Source organism: Melospiza melodia, chromosome 29, assembly GCF_035770615.1.
Source record: "Melospiza melodia melodia isolate bMelMel2 chromosome 29, bMelMel2.pri, whole genome shotgun sequence".
Taxonomy (NCBI): Eukaryota; Metazoa; Chordata; class Aves; order Passeriformes; family Passerellidae; genus Melospiza; species Melospiza melodia.
In genome coordinates this window covers 2,864,019-2,885,450 of record NC_086222.1, presented here as the reverse complement: position 1 = coordinate 2,885,450, position 21,432 = coordinate 2,864,019, and the positions used below count along the sequence as shown (strand labels likewise).

General features: G+C 50.1%; 1 protein-coding gene across 1 annotated transcript in view; it reads right to left on the bottom strand.

Annotated features, from left to right (window-relative positions):
• Window positions 1–234: 234 nt before the first annotated feature.
• The window catches only part of GRIK4 (glutamate ionotropic receptor kainate type subunit 4), a 152,675-nt gene continuing 131,477 nt past the window's right edge, over window positions 235–21,432 (bottom strand). The window contains 9 exon segments of the mRNA XM_063178248.1: window positions 235–1,918; window positions 2,872–2,990; window positions 5,465–5,593; window positions 7,076–7,301; window positions 10,072–10,237; window positions 11,294–11,467; window positions 14,073–14,182; window positions 21,101–21,192; window positions 21,195–21,213. Coding sequence (XP_063034318.1) covers window positions 1,553–1,918; window positions 2,872–2,990; window positions 5,465–5,593; window positions 7,076–7,301; window positions 10,072–10,237; window positions 11,294–11,467; window positions 14,073–14,182; window positions 21,101–21,192; window positions 21,195–21,213 — 1,401 coding nt within the window. The 3' untranslated portion in view covers window positions 235–1,552.

Sequence of the window (21,432 nt, the reverse complement as noted above, 5' to 3'; positions counted from 1 at the left end):
CTCATCACCAGACATTTGTTTGTTTGTTTGTTTAATTGACCTTTGCTTTTTAACTCCTGTTTTCCATTCAGCTACAGCAGGGGTGTGGACACTGTCAGGGAGCAGAGACCTTCAACAGCCAAAGCACCTCTTGCTGGGTTTCAGGTTGCTGGGTTTCTCCCTGAGCAACCAAACTGTCTCACAACTTTCCTGACTCTGAACAGGGAAGGAAAGAGGAAAAAAAAAAGAGCATGATTATACAAGGACATCTTTTATTTAAGTACATTCAAGACAAAAAGAAAAGAAAACAATTCAAGAACAGGATGTACCTTCACTCAAGGCTTTATCTCCCCTGCCCCTCTCCATTGTCATCTCTTTCCTTTTACGACCAGAAATTGCATAGAATTTGTTTTTTCAATCAGAAAATTAAATTTGCCAGTGTAAACCCCACATCTGTACCAAGCAGAGGGTGAGCTGCTGCTGTTTCTAGGGAAGTCACTATTTTCCTTACACAAGATCCCGGGCTAATGATTTTCTCAAATGCTGTGTGGCTGGAATTCACCCTGGAAGCTGAGGGTGCTCCATGGGGTCACGGATTTGGGAACTCCTGAGCCTGGGGCAGAGCTCAGAGTCACTTCAGGAGCGTGCAGAGCACAGCCAGGGACACTTTGGGGGTCCCAACGCCTCCTCCCTTGGCTGGTGGGGATGGGCAGCCCCCCCAGTGCTCCCCACTCACCTCCCTCAAAAGGCTCCTCCCCGCCCCATCCCAAGAATAGAAAGGAAAAGGAAAAAAAAGCAAAAAGTAACCCCAGAATGAAACAAAAGACACAGAACCCCTGAAATTCCAGGCGTTTCAAGGCCTCTTTGAGTTCATTGTGTTTGTTGGCTGTTTTTTGGCATTTTAATATATATATTTATATATATCTATGTATAGATATATTTCTCTATATATGTAATTTCAACAACTCCTCAGATGGACTTCCAGCAAAGGCTGCTTCTCACAGGGAGCGTGTCCCATCCCATCCTCCCCTTCCCCCTTCAACCCACCTGCCACCCTTGGAAAAGGAAGAAGAATTCAGCACCTGGTGCCTTGGAGACTGGGTCCTGACATACCCAAATTAAACAAAAAAACCCCAAAATATTGACTCCTCCCTTCCCACAGCCACAGCAAATAAAAAGTCCCCCCCTTCCCTTGGAGAACATCCCCCAGTAAGTGATGGAGAGGCAGCGCCACCGCCCTTTCTCTGCCCTTGGAGGGGTGAGGAGTTCCAGGAACCCCTCCTTGAACCCTGGGTGGGCAATTCCTGCTACACCAGCCACCCACCACATCCCTCCATCCCAGAGACAACCTCTGGACACCCACCAGCCTGAGGACCTCCCCCCTGCCCCGCCAGGCCGCGGTGGACACCAAAACCGCATCCAGGCCTCGGTGTCCACGCCACGATCCACGTCGCTCTGGAGAAGCCGGGTAACTGCTATTGATTTAAAAACGAGTTGACATTGTACAAGTCCGTGTTCTGTAAAATGGAACAGGACCCTCTCGTCCCCACCCCGACGCCCCCTCGGCCTGGCGCTACTCGGGCCCGCTGCTGTTGGTGGCCTTGTCCCACTCCAGGCTCTCCTCGCTGCGCGCCGGCGACCCCGCGGCCGGCCGCGCCCGCAGCCCCTGGAAGCGGCGGCACTCGGGGCACACGCGGATGTGGGTGCAGCCCCGGGCCACCAGGGCAGCCTCCTGTGCCAGTCTTTGTGCCAGGGGGTCTGGCTCGCCCCCGCTGCACAGCTTGCCGTTGCTGAGCGTGGTGGTGCTGCGGGCTCGGCGCTCCTCGGGCGCCGCGGGGCGAGTCCGAACCACCGCCCCTCGCCTCCGACGGGGGTGGAAACTGTCCTTGCACAGGATGATGTTGCGCAGCTCCGTCACCATCTCTTGGCACACCGACACCTGCGGGGGAGAACAGAGCTGGGCTGCTCACCTGAGCGAGGTCTGAGTGCCTCAGGGGTTCTGGGTCCTCTGCGGGGTACAACGGAGCTGGGCTGCTCACCTGAGTGAGCTCTGGGTGCCTCAGGGGCCTGGAGTGATGAGGGCTTGGAGTCCTGACCTACCCAAGCTCACCTGAGCAAACTCTGAGTGCCTCAGGGGCTCTGGGTCCTGGAGTGATGAGGGCTTGGAGTCTTTGATCACCTGAGTGAACTCTGAGTCCTTCAGGAGCCTGGAGTGGTGAGAGTTTGGAGTCCTGACATCTCCAAGCTCTGAGTCCCTCAGGAGCCTGGACTGATGGGGGTTTGGAGTCCTGACATACCCAAGCTCACCTGAGTGAGCTCTGAGTCCCTCAGGGGCTCTGGGTCCTGGAGTCATGAGGGCATGGAGTGACCTGGAATAGTGGGAGGTGTCCCTGTCCATGGCAAGGGGTGGAACTGGATGAGCTATAAGGTCCCTTCCAACCCAGTCTGTCTTAACATTCCATGATGTGATTCTGACTCCAAATTTTTATGGACTCAGTGCTGCTGGTTTTCAACTCCAATGCTCAGAATCTACACTTGATTTAACCCAACTCTGCCTCTCATCAGAGACCCCTCTGTGTTCTTCATCCCCAGATCAGCACAGGATCCAAACCTGCTGCAGGTAGAAATCCCATCCCCAGGAAAGGTACCTGGATGTTGTACACACCTTTGAAAGCCCCTCAGAGCATCTCTACAGCCCTTGGAGCATCTCTACAGCCTCACTCTGGGTAGGAGTGCATTAGAAGCTCATGGATTTTATACCCTGCCCAAAGGACCAAGCCTGTTCCTGGGTTTGAGCTGTCCTGGCTGGGATTGCTCCTCAGCCTGGGTGCATCACACCCCACAGACAGCAATAAACTCATCCTGTCCCCTCAGGACACTCCCAGCTCCTACCTCCGACTGTTCAGAGTGTCGAAGGCTCCACAAAAATTCCAGCATTGCCATAAAAATTGCTACGATTAAGCCGCAGATGAGCACCACGAAGATTCCACCAATGTTCTCCATCCCCAAGCCTGAAATAAAGCAGGAGAGACACTCTGGAGAGGCAGACACATCATAAATCTCAAGTATCACTGCACAGAAGCCCCAGGCTTTGCTGTTTTGTTGGCATTGTGGATGCCCAGCCAGGGACCAAAAGCACAGAGCCAGCAGTGTCCTATTAATAGCTGCCTGCATGACTCAGAGGGCCCAAGTGAGTGACTTGCAATAACTGCAGGATCGAAGATGCCTGCTCAGAAATGATGATTTTGCAGATAAACAGCCAGAACGTTGGAGGGGAAGCACAAAGCAATTTGTGGACAAACTGAAAACAGGAGGGGGAAAAACGCGGGATCAAAGGGGCACATTAATCCCTGCAAATTATTCACCGAGCTCCAGTGGCTTTGAACTTGAAAAGGAAGAGGAGCAAGGTTGTTAAAGGAGAGAGATAAAGGAGACAGGGAGGGCTTTAAAGGAAGCTGGCAGCAGGAAAAGCTCCTTTGATTGCATCACAAAGTGCTGCAGGAAAATGATTCCGGACTGCAGTGGGGAAGGAGAGGCTCCAAACAAGAGCAGGATGCTCTGTCACTACAGGGTGACAAAATGGGGTCCCTGCCACCCTGGGGAACCTGGCTGTGGGTTGGCTGTCTCTGCCCAGCCCCCCTGGCCCATGAGGAGGGAACAGCCCCTTCCATGGACAGCTCAGCCCACCTCCCCTGCTCAACTTGCTTCCTATGGGATGACCACCAAACCTACCCAGCCTGCATTCCAGAAAGTTCCACCAGCTGAAAGAACGTCCATCCCTCAACAATCTGAGCTTTACATGTGCTGAGGTCATCTCTTCACTTGCCACCACAGCCCTGGTCCCCAAAACTGTGCCTCCATCTGTCTGTGAGATGAGCTGACCTCAACATTTGGGATATGGTTCCTGTCTCCTGTGTTTGGTTTGGGTCTCTGATTGGATTGATTACTAAAAAACATGTGCTCTGCCCTGGCTTGGCTGTGTGAGGCCATTACTCAACAAGAACATCTATAAAACTCTTCCTCTCCCTCCTGTAGCATTAAATCAAAGTGTAAGAATAGATGATTTATTGACTTGATCTCGGCATGGCTTTTAGACATAAAACCTCACCAAAATCCTTGTAAATCGCTGACCTGTTTTGTTCTAAAACTTAGCAGGTCACATTTCTGCCTCCTCCTCCATCATTCTTTTGGCACCACCCCCAGAGCAATGCAGGGATTCTGTAAATCAGAGACTTTTGCAGAGGTGTTTCTACAGCAATGGCAAGGCAGATAAAACAGCCCAGAATCACAATTCAGACCCAAAGCTAAAGGCCATCCTCTCCCCTCTGCAGCTCACAATGTGAATTTAGGGTTTGTACCTCTCTACACATCCTCCTATCATTTTGTCTGGGTGCCACCTCAGGTACCCAAGCTCACTGAGAGATATTTCCTTTTTCCATGCAGTTACAGCCTTCCTCATCTCCATGGCATAGGGAACAAACCAGCAGAAACAACTTGCCCAGGGTCACAGATTGTGCTGGGTAGTGCCAGACACAGCCCAGCTTCTCCTTCCAAAGCCATCTCAAAACAGCCCCCAGCCTAGATTCCACCTTAGAGCTGCCTTTGGCACAGTCCAGGGAGAAAATAAACCCTTCCACCTTCAAAAGTAACTCATTTAATAGCAATAACCTGGTGTCTTACACCTTCAGCCTGGAGATGAATAACTGGGGCTGTCTGCAGAGCAGCACTGCCCAAAAGTGAGCATCACCTCCCAGCAGGAACTGCACAGACACACACACCTACACCTGCTGCAAGGTCAAAACTCCAAAAGAGCTTCCCCAGCCCTGGCTTGGCTCTTTTCTCTGCTCCCACAAAGGTCACAAGGCTGTGCTTTTAACTGGGGGGCCTGCTGGCCTCGCAGAAAACACTTGCTGAGGAAAGGGCCACTGCCAAAACTAAAAAATGCAGCAACTGTGTTAAGCTGGCAACTGCTCTCATGCTGGGACATCAGCCTAATGTGGTGGCTTTTATGGCAATTTGCATAGCATTACCCAAAAGAATTTGCTCCTCAGTTTACAAATGTACTAATAAAGTCCTTGTGTCCCTTCCCCTGGCTGTTTAAAAGACGCTTTCACATGAAGCCATTAACTAGCGGGCCTGTGGTGGAGATCCATCTCCCTTCAAGGAACCCAGGATTTTGGTCTGATCCCTTCAGCCATCCATTTTCCCAGACATTCATTAGAAGCTAATTTACCCTCCATATGCCTCCAATATTTGTCATTTGGTTGTTCCCGCTATCTCTGCCCCAGGCAAAAACACACAGCGTGAGGCGCGGCGGAGCTGCTCGGCTTTCTCCTTGAGTTGTGAAGGGAGGAATCTCAGGTCAGGAGAAGGGGAAAAAGCAATTCTCAGGCAGAAAACCTGTCAGACACACAGCTGGGTGTCCATCCTTGCACCTCTGGCCAGGATTTTTCTGTGCCTGGTCACTAGGGAGTGCAGGGCTTACCTTTGGCTCTGTGGTCCTCCTCTTTGGGGCACTTCCCTCCTTCCCACCACTTGCGCTTCAGGATCTCCAGGCGGTTGTTCTCCTGCAGCTGGAGGATGGCCAGGTCGAATTCGTCACGGAACACGGAGCCTGCAACGCCAAGAGGGACGTGGTAGGGCCCCACCTTCCTCCCCATCATCATCCTCGCCCCACCCCAGCGTGCCCAGCTAGCACAGCTCCTCTCTGGGTGGCTTGGAGGGGCTGTCAGCCCATGCCTGGCATGGAAAGCTGCAGCCACCCCGCTGGGAATGTCACCTGGTTAATGTCACCTGCAGAGGGTGACTTTACCTGCCCACCAAGAGCCACACAGGCCACTGGAGGAGCTCCATGGCAAGGGGAGCTTTGGGTTTTGAATGAGCAGCTCAGTACCCTGCTCTTGCAAACCACAGAGGTCCCTGTCTTGTCATTCCACCTCCAATTCCACCTCTCTTGTCATTCCATCCCCAACTTCACCTTGTTCTAACGCTCCTTCCCTCAAACTGGTCACAGAAATCCTGAGCTGAAAGGAGCCCAAGGATCATGGAAGCCAAAATGTCCATGCTGGAGGAGCTCAGTTCTGTGCTGGGCACAGAGCTCTGCTGCAGTCCCAGTGTCTGCTACCAGAGATCCTTGTCTGCCACCAGAGATCCTTGTCTGCTACAAGAAATCCTTGTCTGCCACAAGAGATCCTGAGGAAGGGCCATGGGAAAGACTCTGCTTCTCCCAGTAACTCTGCACTATTGTCCCAGCCAGCAGCTTTCTGCTCCTCTTATCTGCTACGGTTTCACTGTTTAACAAGACAATGTCAGAACAAATTTAGCCCTGAAGGTAGGGATTTGTACTCACTTTGATCAGGTTGCTGTGACTTTACAAGCTTACCCATGTTCCCTAAACTAGAGTGGCTGTTTGTGTGACGGGGGCCTTATGTAATCCACCTCAACTTTGTGTTGCTAAATGCCAGGGCTTAAAGGTCAGGACAAGGCTTCCAGGCTGTCCAAAAGACCAGCGGATCATCGTTTGGAATAACAACTAAACCCTTATTTAGTGTTGGTGTTCTCTTGTGAGCTCATGCATTTGAAAGACAAAACCCCTGCATTTGTTAAACGTGGTGAGAGCCAAGTCTCTGGCCTGCAGTTTCAAGAACCACCAGCTGTTAAGACATCCCTGCTAAAAACTACCAGAATTGCCACAGCATTACTTCGACATCACTTCTGGGATTAAAACAAGGAGCACGAAACGATGCACAAACACTGGTTGGGGAAAGGAAACAGCAAAGAGCAGGTATGCAGAAAACAAGCAGCAATTTTGAGACATCTTTCACATGAATCATCAAAAGAGCCATGGTCGCGTCTCACATGGCTCTGGACCAGAGCAGGGTCTCACATCTGGCTCTGGACCAGAGCAGGGTCTCACACATCTGGCTCTGAACCAGAGCAACATCTTGCACATCTGGCTCTGAGCATGGGCAAGAGGTAAGAGATAAAAAGGACCCTGTGAGATGCAACGTTGGCTTTTAGAGCCGGCGCAGCCTTTGGAACGCTCCGGTCCTCTGCCGACAGCCGAGAAGGACTAGAATTGTTCTTCACTGCCTACCGACGGGCATGCCAATCCCGTAGCCCTTGGTGTCCAGAAGGCCCCCGACCTGCGTGAGGTTGCAATTGCGCTGCCGATAATACTCGTTCATGGTGGACTCCAGCAGGAAGGCGTAGTTGGAGTTCAGCACGCGCGCGATCCCTTCCTCCGTGCTCTTCACGAAGACGCTGGGCTGCTTGGAGTACATGTAATTCCACATCCGCTGGTACGTCTGGTAGCGGGAGTTCTGCAGGGGGGGAAAGAGGCAGCCACGGCTCAGGGAGGAGATTTTGGGGTAAATTAGATCCCGTCCTGGGTTACAATATTAAGATATTGACCACAAATTCCCAAAAAACTCGCTTTCTTTTCAAACCAGGACACCATCGCCAAGAGCTGCTGAAACCAGGAGGGGCTGGTTGGTCCTAGGTTACAATATTAAGATATATTCTATCGACCACAAACTCCCAAACAACTCACTTCCTTTTCAAACTAGGACACCAGTCAAGAGCTGCTGAAAGCAGCAGGGGCATTTTTTCCTTATCTCCTGTTAATGGGTCCATCAATGCCTTGCTGCATGACTCAGAGATAATTCCCTCTAGGAGCTATTTCTGTTTAATGAACCCACCACATGACTCAGAATGATAACAGCCCATTGTGAGATGCTCCAGGGGGGAGGAGCCAAGCATCCCCACCTGGATATAATCTGGGGTTTGTGACAGAACTCCCTCCAGGAGCCATTTCTGTTTAATGGACCACTACATGGCTCACAAAATGATATCAGCCCATTGTGAGATGCTCCACCCAGGGGGAGGAGCTAAGCATCTCCGCCTGGATATAATCTGGGGTTTGTGACAGAACAGGCAGTCTTTCCACTGGATTCCCAGAAGAATGACTGTCTTTTCCACTGGATCTTTACTACACCCTTTCTACAGCATCCCAGCTCCACCAGACCCACATCTCCCACTCCAGGAGGGCTGCAGCCACCAATCCAACTGGACTGCTACCAACACCCTGACCAACAGGGGGTCAGGTTGCATTCTGACCCCATGAGTGGTTTTTTCTTTTGTATTATTGTATGTATTTTGGTTTTCTTTTCCCTTTTTTCTAATAAATTTTATTTCTGACTTGAAGTCTCTCACTGGTTTTGCTTTCAAACCAGAACAGACCCATAAAATTAAACCTCCATAACAGGCACTGCTGCAGAAAAGCCACAATGGAGAAAGGAATCAAATCTGGTTTCAGACTCAGGAAGGATTTTGGTGCCTCATCTTTGTTTATCTCAAAGAGGCCCAAATGTGTTGAGAGCTTGTTGGAAAAGCTGGGCATGAAACATCCAAATTCCAACAAAGTCTGGCAAAGCAAACTAAATTCAATTTTAGAAAAAAAAATCATAATTTTAGTGACCACATATCAAAAACACACAAAAATCAGCTCCTGCTTGGTTGATTGAAACCTCTGGGTGCTCACACCATACAGACCATCCCTCAAACACTGTCCCAACAGTTCTTCAGTGTCAGAGCCAGACTCCAGCACCCTGAGGAGGGCACTGAGGGCTGGGGGCAGCACAAAAGCTCTCTGCAGATTGTTGCTCACAAATTTAATTCAAAAAATAATCCAGATTTGGTTCACCCCCCTGTGAGGGAACTTAAAGTGCTTGCTGAAAAGAACTGGGGTTTTTTGTCATTGATTGCAATAAACCAAAGCTCAGCCAGCCCCAAATCCTCAGAGCTGGCTGGTGGCTGAACCACCTTGGTGTGATGAAAAGAGAGCTGAGAATGATGAATCTCTTATGCCTGTGCAGAGCAGAGAGTGAAAGCTGCTTGCACAAAGACTGAATATAAACACACCCTGCTCTGCATGAGCATTTTCATACTGTCAAGGGCTCGTTTTCTGTGGCTGGTGAGCGATGCTGGAGAGCCTCAGGGAATCTGTGCTGACCCAGTTCCTGTCCTCATCTGTCCAGCTCTGTCCTCTGGGTGCAGCCACTTGGGCAGGAGACAGATGAGCAGGGGGGGTTTGGTTCTGTTTCACTGCATTTTTAGACCTTAAACTGTGTGTCAGTGTCAGGGGAAGCACTGCCAGGACAAGGTGCCTCAGGAGGGGACAAACATTCCTTCGTGCACCCAGGAAGGGAGGGGGATGGAGGCAGTTATCATCACTATTTAACCTCCCCACTCTTACACCAGAGGAAAATGGATCTCAACACAGTTTAAATCACCACAAATAGGACAAAACCCTCTTTTCCTAATTTCCTCTCTCGTTTCCTCACTGCCAGGCAGGGCACAGACACAGCCAGGGGTTTAAACTTGAAAGCTTTCCTCAAGTGAGCCCCTCGTATACAACCACCTCCCTCACTTAGGCCCTGCTCAGCTCATTTTAGATGTAAAGTTTGGCTTAAAAGTAGCTCTTTTCCATACCCCTGAAGAGCATAAAGTTGGCCTGAAAAGCTCAGGCTGGCTCCAGAGATTTCCCAGCCTTCCAAATTCAGTTCAGACTCAGAGTGGGGGGAAAGAGTGAGAACAAGCTTTCTCTCCTTTTGGAATTTCAACAAGCAATAAATAAATAAATAATCCTCAAGCGGTTCTTTGTGCGTTTCAGAGCGCTGCAGAAAAGATTCACTCATTTATTTCCCTTCTGAGCAGAACGGGGAAGATAAAAATTAAATTGGGCTAAATGGCCCGCATAACTTTGCATACACTTGACTTATTTCAGTGCCACTGACCTCACACAGGCTCCAGCCCTTTGCCTGGGTTGTGCAAATGTTTCTTTGCTTATCCCACCTGAAAGACTCTCAAATAAAAGCTAAAACCATGTGGAGACCCGTGAAAATTTGAATTCCTTGCTGAATTCCCTTTCTGTGTCGTCCACCATGCCTCTCCCACCATTCATCCTGTGCAGGCATCTCTCCAGAGTTGGAGTGACACAGGGGCACAGCAGGCTGAGGCGACACCCCAAAGTGATTGAGGGGAGCCCTGTGCACCCCCTGCCCCCCCAGGCAGCCAAAGAATTGGGTTTACTTGGAAGAAGGTCATGCTGGAGCCGCCGTGGATGGTGCCGTACTCGATGGTGGTCTGGTCAGCGAGGTCATCCACGGACTCGATGGGCACGTCCATCCTCTGCACGGTCAGGAACGCCGCCAGGTTGGCCGTGTAGGAGGAGATGATGATCAAGGTGAATGCCCACCTAAGGGGAGGGAAGGGAAGGTGTGGTTTCCCTCAGGAAATCTGCTCTCCATCCCCACCCTTTGCCTCGCAGAATCCCAGAATCACTGAGGTTGCAAAATCCCTCTGTCACAGACGTCTTTTATGAAAAATCCTTTCCTTAGGAGTTTTCCTCCTGAGAAGCTGGGAGGCCTCAGGAACAAAATGTAAACAATGGTTATCTGCTGCTGTGGGATGCAACAGGTGCATCTGGGATTGGTCTCATGTGGTTGTTTCTAATTAATGGCTGTGACCGTGTTCACAGGGGTTTTCAGGATGAAGGAAGAGATGTAGATCTGACTCCATATTTCAGAAGGTTTGATTTTTTATTTTATGATATATATATTACATTATAACTATAGTAAAAAGAATAGAAGGAAAAGTTTCATCTCAGAAGGCTAGCTAAGCTAAGAATAGAAAGGAATTAATAATAAAGGTTTGTGTCTCGGAAAGAGAGTCCAAGCTAACTGGGCTGTGATTGGCCATTAATTGTAAACATCTAAGATGGGCCAATCACCTGTTGCATTCTACAGCAGCAGATAATCACTGTTTACATCTTGTTCCTGAGGCCTCCCAGCTTCTCAAGAAGAAAAATCCTAAGAAAAAGATTTTCATAAAAAGATGTCTGTGACATAATGGCCAATCACAGTGAGCTGGCTTGGACAGAGAGTCCAAACCACAAGCCTTTGTCATCATTCCTTTTCTATTCTATTGTTAGCTAGCCATCTGAGGAAATCCTTTCTTCTCTAGTTTTAGTGTAGTTTTAATATAATATATATCACAAAATAATAAATCAAGCCTTCTGAAACATGGAGTCAGATCCTTATCTCTTCCCTCATCCTCAGACCCCTGTGAACACGGTCACATCCCTCCAAAACCCTCAGTCCCCATGGGTCACCCAGACAAGTGAGTGCCACATCCAGTCCTCCTCGAACACCTCCTCCCAATGTCCCACAGCCCTTCACACGAAGAATTCCCTCCTGCACATCCCTCTGCCCAGAGAAAGCCCCCTGGAAGGAAGAAGGGCTGCCCTCCTCACCAGACGCCGCTGACGCAGCGCGTGGACAGAGCCTGGGGGGCGATGGTGGAGCCCTGCTGCATGAACCCCCCCACGGGGAACCACAGCGAGTTCCCCAGCGAGTACTGGTTCACCAGGAGGTTGCAGCGACCTTGGGAGCAGGGGTGGGGGCTGTACCACTCGTACGGTGTCAGCCTGAAAGGAGGAGAAAAGGAGAGCTCAGGGAACGCGCTGGGAAATGGGACACTTTAAAAAAAAAAAAAAAAAAAAACACAAAAGAGAGGAAAGCTGTGAAGCTCCAGCTCTCCTGGAGGCAGAGCTTTCTGAGGAGGAAATGCTTTGCTGTCAGTTGAGGCCCAGGGCTCAGAGCTGTGTGAAACGTTTGCTCCAAGGCTCAGGAGCCGGAGGCTTTCTTGTAAAGATTTGCACAAAACTTTGAGAGGCTCTGCTGTGGGCAGCTCTGCGTGCGTCCTGCAGATCCACACCACAGCAGGAGCTCCAGATGTGCACGGACTTGATGGGAAGTGGAAATCAAACATCTCTGGCTGTGCTCCCTGCCGGAGCACGAGCACTGATGGGAAGTTCAAAAGCAAAGTGTTTGAGCCCTGACTGCATTAAACCATCAAGGAAAACTCTGTTGGTGCAAAGGGTTGCTCTGAGAAGGTCTGAGCTGGAGCTGGGAGCTGAGTGCTGCTGTTTCAAAGCATCCCATCCTTCAGGGACAGGACAGAGGTGGGAATGGGAAATGTCTGAGCCTGTCACTGCTGTGACTGCATCTCTTTCTCTTTTGCTGTTTCCAGTTCCCTGGTTGCTAAGAAAGCCTGCTAATTAATGTGCGGCACTCCATACTGCTCTAGCTAAGAAATCTGGGGCCTGGGAGGGTCATTTTGGGGCTACTGCCAAAACAGCTGCAGGGCTGTGCCAGCTCACATCACATTCAGCCAATATCAGGGAGCTCTTTTCATCCCTGCATCTCCTCTCTCACTGTGTGCCAGGCAGCACGAGGAAGAGGTTATTTCCTGCAGACCCTCCATGGTGGATCAAGCACTGGCAGCAAACCCCAGAGCTCTGGAGAGTCTGCAGCTCACAGGGCCAAGAGCTCCTTCCTGCTGAGCAAGGCAGGGAGCAGCAGCCAAAGCTCCCTCTCCAGAGGGGAGCTGGGCAAAGGCACCTTTTTGGAGCATCATATTTAAAACATGAGGAAGGGGCTGAAGAGGCACCAGCTGTGCATAATTCAATGGTTTCTCCAGACCTGCATTTCTGAGGCTGTAACAGCACTCGAAGAACCCATTAATGCCCTGTCAGGATGGCAGCTTCAGCCACGCTGAGGGAGCCAGTGACAGCACTGTCCCAATTTGTAATGGGAATTGGGCACTGAGGGGTCCCTGTGTGATGGGAATTGGGCACTGAGGGGTCTCTGTGCAAGGAGAATTGGGCACTGAGGGGTCCCTGTGCAGTGGAAATTGGGCACTGAGGGGTCCCTGTGTAACAAGAATTGGGCACTGAGGGGTCTCTGTGTAATGGGAATTGGGCACTGAGGGGTCTCTGTGTAACAAGAATTGGGCACTGAGGGGTCTCTGTGCAATGGAAATTGGGCACTGAGGGGTCCCTGTGTAACAAGAATTGGGCACTGAGGGGTCTCTGTGTAATGGGAATTGGGCACTGAGGGGTCTCTGTGCAATGGGAATTGGGCACTGAGGGGTCCCTGTGTAATGGGAATTGGGCACTGAGGGGTCCCTGTGTAATGGGAATTGGGCACTGAGGGGTCCCTGTGTAATGGGAATTGGGCACTGAGGGGTCCCTGTGTAATGGGAATTGGGCACTGAGGGGTCTCTGTGTAAGGACAATTGGGCACTGAGGGGTCCCTGTGCAATGGGAATTGGGCACTGAGGGGTTCCTGTGCAATGGGAATTGGGCACTGAGGGGTCCCCAAAGAGCCAGGGAGCCCTGAGCAGTCCCTGGCACACTGTGCCTGTGACAGCCCCTCCACAGGGCTGTGGGCAGGGCAGGGAGAGCAGCACTGGAGCTCCATGGGGGCTGTGTTGGGGTGAGCACTCAGAGAGGTGTTTTGAGACTGACTGAAATTGGAATTGGTCACAGGGCAATGGAGCTGAGAGCTGCTGAGCCAGGCTCTGCATTCAGCTGATCAAAGGTACCCATGAACTTCCCTGTCCTCCACAAACTGGGCAGCCAGACATCACTGGAATTCATGGTGGAATTCATGGCCACACCTCAGAATGGATTTGCAGGTTCCTAACAGCCTCCAAAGCCTCCAAACCTCGGGACAAAGGGGTAAAAAAATCATCTGAGGGAGCATTTAAACAAATGCACCAAAACCTTCTCCAAAACCTTCTCCCACCACCTCTGGGCTCCACTGTGGCCAAACACATCGTGCCCCAGGGCATGGCGGCCGTCCCAGTGTGGGGACAGAGTGACAAACCTCAGTGCCCAGCTGGCACAGGGCTGGGATGGTGACAAACCTCAGTGCCCAGCTGGCACAGGGCTGGGATGGTGACAAACCTCAGTGCCCAGCTGGGATATGGTGACAAACCTCAGTGCCCAGCTGGGACATGGTGACAAGCCTCAGTCCCAGCTGGCACAGGGCTGGCACATGGTGACAAACCTCAGTGCCCAGCTGGGACAGGGTGACAAACCTCAGTGCCCAGCTGGCACAGGGGGCAGGGATGCTCTATGCCAGCCCATCCCGGGCAGCTGGGGGCACAGGATGTCCCCGTGTCCCTCCGGGCCTGCAGGGACACTAGGTGGCACCGCGAGGAAGGGAAAGGCACCGCGACATTACCGAGCCACCAGGAAGAGGACGCAGCTGACGGCCAGGTAGGCGAGCAGCATGAAGAGCCAGACGCCCGGAGAAAAAGGGTCCAGGAAGGAGAAGTAGCCGGGTCTGCGGCCCTGGAGAGGGGAAAAAGCAAAGGAGAGGGTTGGAAGAGGTGGGAATAGCTCTAGAAGGGCAAGAGGGAAATTGCCAGCACTGGTGGCACTGCAGGAGGGACGTGGAGAAATGGGGGAAAGGGGAGAAATAGGAATAAAAAGGGATAAATGGGAGAAGGGGGTAAATGGGATAAAGGGAAATAAATGGGAGAGGGGGAGAAATGGGGAAAAGGGGATAAATGGGAGAAGAGAGATAAATGGTGGAAAGGGGAATAAAAAGGAAAAGGAGGATAAATGGGAGAAGGGGGATAAATGGGGGAAAGGGGGGAAATGGGGCAAAGGGGATAAATGGGAGAAGGGAAATAAATGGCAGAAGGAGAATAAATGGGAGAAATAGGGCAAAGGGGATAAATGGGAGAAGGGAAATAAATGGGAGAAGGGGAGAAATGGGGAAAGGGGGGAAATGGGGCAAAGGGGATAAATGGGAGAAAGGAAATAAATGGGAGAAGGGGAGAAATGGGGAAAGGGGGGAAATGGGGCAAAGAGGATTAATGGGAGAAGGGGAATAAATGGGAGACAGGGAAATAAATGGGAGAGGGGGGAGAAATGAGAGAAAGAAAACAAATGGGAGAAGGGGGAAAAATGAGGCAAAGGGGGAGAAGTGGGGCAAAGGGAATAAATGGGAGAAGGGGAATAAATGGGAGAAAGGGGGAAAATGGGGCAAAGAAGATAAACAGGAGAAGGGAAATAAATGGGAGAAAGAGGAATAAAAAGGAGAAGGGGGAGAAATGGGGGAAAGGGAAATAAATGGGAGAAAGGGGGAGAAATGGAAGAAATGGGGCAGAGGGGATAAATGGGAGAAATGGGATAAACAGTAGAAGGGGGATAAATGGGAGAAAGGGGAATAAAAAGGGGAAGGGGGCCAAAAGGGAGAAGGAGGATGAGTGAAAGAAAGGAAATAAATGGGAGAAAGGGATGAATGGAAGAAAGGGGATAAATGAGGCAAAAAATGTAAAAGGGAGAAGGGAAATAAATGGGAGAAAGAGACAAAAAGGAGAAGGGAAATAAAGGAAAAAAAAAAAGGAGAAGGGGAGTAAATGGGAGAAAGAGGGATAAACAGGAGAAATAAACAGGAGAAGGGGGATAAACCAGGCTTTGGAATGGCCTTGCAGGGCAAACAAGTGACAGCAACCCCACAAATGAGTCCTGCAGCATCTCCCCGCTGCATTCATCCCCTAAATCTGTTTTTCTCCCCATTTTTGTTCCTCCAGGCAAAGAAAGAGGTGAATTGAGAGAAAAACGAGGCAGTCACAGCATTCTGTCCCTCCCTGGCAGGGTTTGCTGTACCCCCCATCCTTGTCCACCCCACATTTAACTGGGCAGAAAAGAATTCACAGGGAAATATATCTGTGAAGCAAAAGGAAAAAAAAAATAAATTTCAAAACTTCTCCCTCTGGCCTTGCAAAGTTTCTTCTTTTACAAAAACCCCAATAAAATTATTACTTTTATCTCAGCAAACAGGATATTTTTATCTCCAGGATGCGTCAGAATTTCCTGTTTTTTTCCCTCAGCAAACCACCTTTCCTTAAAAAAAAAAAAAAAAAAATGAGGCTTCACTGCTAGAAAAAGCAGGTTGATCTTCATTTGAAACTTTCACAAGGATGCTGCCACCACCAGAAAATCATCAAACGTCACCATATTTGTGCAAAAGAGGGAGAATAATTTTTTTGGAGAAGTTTCTCAAAAAGCCAAACACCTCCCATCTGAGGTGGATTTCTCCTGTCAGCACCAGCTCTGTGGATGCAGCTCCTCTGAAAGGAAAGAAAAGCTCAAGCACAGCCAAGGGAGATGATCCCACAGCTCATAGAAACTTGAATTTTCTGTCCCAAACCACAAATTCAGCCCTGGCATCCCTAAAACAGCTCCACACCTGTAACTGGGAAGCTTCCCACGAGGAAGAGCTTTGCAAAGGTTTTTTTAAATTTTTTTTTTCCCTTCCCCAGACTTAGACCAGAATTTTAAATTCCACACCCAAATCTCGCTGTTTTACTACCAAATGTTACTCAAAACCTGATTTTCACAAGGTCCCCGCACAGTTCGGCTGGAGACTCGAGCCGTTGCTAGAAAAGGCAACAGTTGTTGCACAAAAATCCTCCCCTGCTAAAAATACCCAGGATGCTGTGAAATCCTCAGCTCCAGGCACCATCTGGGAACCTGCGAGGTGTCAGGAACCTTCCCCAGCAAACCCTGCCTGCAGGAAAAACCCAGCACCTCACAACAACCCGTGCCTGCATCCTCCAGGACGAGGTTTTGGGATCTGCACCGTCCCGGGGGGGTTTGGAAATGAAGGGTTTTTGAGGTCCCTTCCAAGCCAAACCGTTCTGGGATGAGCGATTTTAGAGAGTCTGGCCCGGGGAGGATTTGGGCAAATGGATGGGTTGAGGAGCGCTGGTTCAGCATCCATGCTCAGATTAATTTAAAGTCAGTTCCCAAGGAAAATTCAGGTCCTCAGATGAATTTTCAGTCAATTCCCAAGGAAAAGTTCAGGTTCTCAGATAAAGTCAGCTCCCAAGGAAAAGTTCAGGTCCTCAGATTATTTTTAGTCAACTCCCAAGAAAAAGTTCAGGTTCTCAGATTAACTTTAAGTCAATTCCCAAGGAAAAGTTCAGGTCCTCAGATGAATTTTCAGTCAATTCCCAAGGAAAAGTTCAGGTTCTCAGATTAACTTTAAGTCAATTCCCAAGGAAAAGTTCAGGTCCTCAGATTAAATTTCAGTGAATTCCCAAGGAAAAAATCAGGTTCTCAGATTAAATTTCAGTGAATTCCCAAGGAAAAAATTACGGTTCTCAGATTTACTTTAAGTCAAATCCCAAGGAAAAGTTCAGGTTCTCAGATTAACTTTACTTCAATTCCCAAGGATTAATCTGAGGACCTGAATTGACTGAAAGTTAATCTGAGGACCTGAAATTTTCCTTGGGAATTGACTGGAAATTAATCTGAGAACCTGAACTTTTCCTTGGGAATTGATTTAATCTGAGAACCTGATTTTTTTCTTGGGAATTGACTTAGTCTGAGAACCTGAACTTTTCCTTGGGAATTGACTGAAAGTTAATCTGAGGACCTGCCCAAGGGTGGCACTGCCAGAGCTCACCCTTTTGCTTGGCCCAACTTGTCTTAAACTCCCACAAATCCTCTTTTATTTGCATCCTCCATTGTTTCACCTTCTCCCTGAAGCTCAGGAGAGGCCAGATCTCCCCCAAAATTCCAGCTGTTCCCTCTGGCTCTCCTGGGAGCCCCTCAAACTTTGCTTCTCCTCTTCCTCAGCAGCTCAAGCAGCTCAGTAACTCCTTATTCCTCCTCAAGGATGAAACGAGGCCCTGGGGAGCCAGCAAGGTGTGCAGGGCACAGGCTGCTCATCATTCCAGGGATTGACCCTCCCTGGCACCCCAGAGCTGGCACAGCCTCTCTGTGAGATCCTGCCATGACAAAATCCCTTTCTGCAATCAAAGCCTCGATGTCTTCTTTATAATTTCTGGGGCAGTCTGTCAATAAATTACTCTCATTAAGGAAATTGCGTTGGAAGCTTTAAATCTCCAGCTTTTAGGCAGTGAATCTCTCCTGTGCATCGCCCCTCAAACTTTGGTTCCCCTCTTCCTCAGCAGCTCAGTAACTCCTTAGTCCTCCTCAAGGATGAAACGAGGCCCTGGGGAGCCAGCAAGGTGTGCAGCTCCTGAGCTCATCATTCCAGGGATTGACCCTCCCTGGCACCCCAGAGCTGGCAGGGAGCTCACAGACCCTGCCAGAGCCTCCCCCTGTGAGAGTCTCTCATGAAAAAAAATCCCTTTCTGCAATTAAAGCCTTGATATCTTCTTTGTATTTCTGGGGCAGCTCGTCAATAAATTACTCTCATTAAGGAAATTGCGTTGGAAGCTTTAAATCTCCAGCTTTTTGGCAGTGAATCTCTCCTGTGACTTTACAGTTGTAGTAGTTCTGGTTCTTTTCAGCTCCAGTCATTTCCAGGCTGCTGGGACATATTCTTTTCATTCACAGTTGTGGGTAAGAATAAAGATATTCTGTTCCCACGGAGGGCACAAACTCTCTCTTTTCTGTCTGTTTTGAAGATGGGAATGACAATATCTGGAGTCTGTCAGATATTTTTAGGCAGTCCCAATAGAGCTTTGTTAATTGGAAGAGCCATTTTTCCTGGAATAGATATGTTCAAAATGTCCAATAATTGATGAAGGTCTCAGATGGATGTGGGAGAGATTAATTTACCCTCCTCCTAAGTTGTTCTTGGAAATCTTCATTTTTTTCAGCCAGTGAGCAGCAGTTTGCTGGGAAGATGTTGGTGACTGGAGAGCTCGGACAAGGGGGACATTTGGGAAGGAGAGGACAGCCCTGGATTTGTTGTTTTCAGCACTCCCTGCCCTGAACATGCAGAATCTGGAGGAACCACTGTCAGCCCCATCAACACCATTTCTCACAAGGGTTTTCCCTAAAAAAGAGGGCAGAGAATTCTGTCCTGCATCTGGGAGTCAGAGGGAAGCAAAAAAAAAACAGCCTGGGGAGGCAGAAATGCTGATGTGGGCTTGGTCCAGCTGCAGAGCACTGAATCAGGGCACATCCCAGGGTAACCACACCTGCTCCATCCCAGGATATCCACACCTGCTCCATCCCAGGATATCCACACCTGCTCCATGCCAGGATATCCACACCTGCTCCATCCCAGGATATCCACACCTGCTCCATCCCAGAGTAACCACACCTGCTCCAGGGCACATCCCAGGATATCCACACCTGCTCCATCCCAGGATATCCACACCTGCTCCAGGGCACATCCCAGGATATCCACACCTGCTCCATCCCAGGATATCCACACCTGCTCCAGGACACATCCCAGGATATCCACACATGCCCCAGAGGCACTGAACCAGGATACTCTGGGATGTGCCCTGGTTTGGTGCCCTGCAGCTGGACCAAGCACACATCAACATTTCTGCCTCCCCAGACTGAGTTTTTTTTGCTTTCCCTCTCACTGCTCCAGGGGCACATCCAGATCCCTTATTTTCCTGCCCCAGGGGCACATTCTAATCCTTCCTTTCCCTGTGGGCTCAGTAAAAGCCCTGCACAGGCCGCTCTGATCCCTGACTCTCATTTGGAGTCCCCACAGGGCTCACAATGACCAAATTTTGCTCCATTTGCACACTGCCCCCCACCCTGCTCTGGTGGGAGGGATCCTGGCTGCCAGAGCTCTCAGGAGGGGGCTCAGCCTCTCTCAAGGCTCCTCTGGCTGGAACGAAGGAGTTTTTCCATCCATCCTTCCCATCTTGTGTCCTCTGCAGCAATCAGTTCAAACCACTTAAAGCCCCAGCTCACTTGGCTGTGCATTCTCCAGCCTCCATTTCCTCGTTCGGAGGCAAAGACTTTCAGGTCTGAGCAGCCAGAATCATGTCCAGTCCCTCATTCCCTGCCACAGAGGCAGGATGTGAGCAAAATGGGTAAATTCTGATTTATCCCTCCCTGCACAAACGACCCTGGGCAGTGATTCCAGCCCCTGCCAAACCCAGGGACTGCTCAGAGCTCCTCATCCACCTCCTGCCATCCCCACATCCCCCTGGATGGGCAGAATGGGCAGCAAATAAAACCAACCAAGCCTTTTTCTCTCTGAGGAAGCCTGTTAGAGCTGCTGTGTCAGAAATCCAGCCTTGATTGTATCACAAGCAGCGAAATTGAGAAAAATGGACAGCCCTGGTTAAAGCTGCCATATTTGGTTATGTGTGATAAGAGGCACAGGCTCTGTGGTGGCTGGGTTGGAGGCGTGGGGAGGAGAAAGGGCTGAGAAATCACTTGCCACTGGAGCTACATGGAAATGAAAACAAAATGTCATCACATTTGAAGGAGCCCGGGGTGTGCAGAGAGCTCCTCAGCGAGGAAGAGGCTCATTTATGGTTATTTATTAGGCTCCATCTCATCCCAGCAGTGATTAGCACACGTCAGCTGCAATTTTTGACATTGCAGAGGTGGATTTTGGGGTGGGGAGGAGAAGGCTGAGGGGCTGCTCTGCAAACCACATCCTTAAAGGAAAACCAGAAGTGTTTTCCCCATTTTCCCCTCCCTTTCCCCATTTTCCCCTCCCTTTCCCCATTTCTCCTTCCCTTTCCCCATTTTTCCATCCTATCCCATTTCTCCCTTCTTTTCTCCATTTTACCTCCTTTCTTCATTTTCCCTTTCCCATTTCTCCTTCCCTTTCCCCATTTCTCCTTTCCTTTCCCCATTTTTCCCTCTCTTTCCCCATTTTCCCCTCCCTTTCCCCATTTTTCCATCCTTTTCCCCATTTTCCCCTTCTTTTTTCCATTTTACCTCCCTTTCCTCATTTTCCCCTCCCTTTCCCCATTTCTCCATCCCTTTCCTCGTTTTTCCCTCCCTTTCCCCATTTTTCCCTCCTTTTCTCAGGTGGGAGAAGGCAGCAAGAGAGCAAAGCTGGGACCAGGAACGGCCCCAACACCAGCAAGGAGCACCCACAGACATCCCAGCCAGTTTTACCACTAAATCCAACTGGAAGGTGACTCCAAGCCGAGTTTCTGCAATTCCAGCCACACTTGTGCACCTCTCCAGCCAAACCTGCCTCAGCACACCTCACCAGTGGCCTTAAAGCCACTTAAATCACTCTAAAACCATCCTGCAGCCCCCACCATGCCAAAAAAACCCCATTATGTGCCCTGGGAGGAGTGATGAGAGAAGCCAAAGGGCTGGGGATGGATAGGAAGGGAATTCACCAATCCTGGCACGCAGCAGAGAAAGAGAAAAGCAGGAAATAAAGGTCGAGCGCATTTGCGTTTAAATAAGAAACCCAAATATTTTTTATGAGTCGTTCATTATCCTCCCCTAAAGCAGGCAAATAATGGAGGGACATAAATGGCGCTGAAATCAGGCTCTTACCATGTGAACCCTGTAGAGAATGCTGATGCCCAGAGTCATGAAGGGCTTGGAGAAATCGATCACCTTCTCGCGCTCCGCCGTGATCGTCAGCCCGCCACGGCCAGGTCGGCTTTCTGGGCAGGAGGGACACGGGGAGAGGGGTCAGAATGCTGGGAAAGAGCAAAGCTGGGGCCACACAGCACCCCCAGGCCGCAGGGGGGTGTCCCACCTTCCTGGGACAGCAGGAGCTCCCCACACCTGCCTGGCTGCGTTCCACACGGCCCCGCTCAAACTCACCCAAAGTTTAGGCCCGCCCTGTGCTCTGGAGCAGTCACCCCATTTTGCCTTCCTTT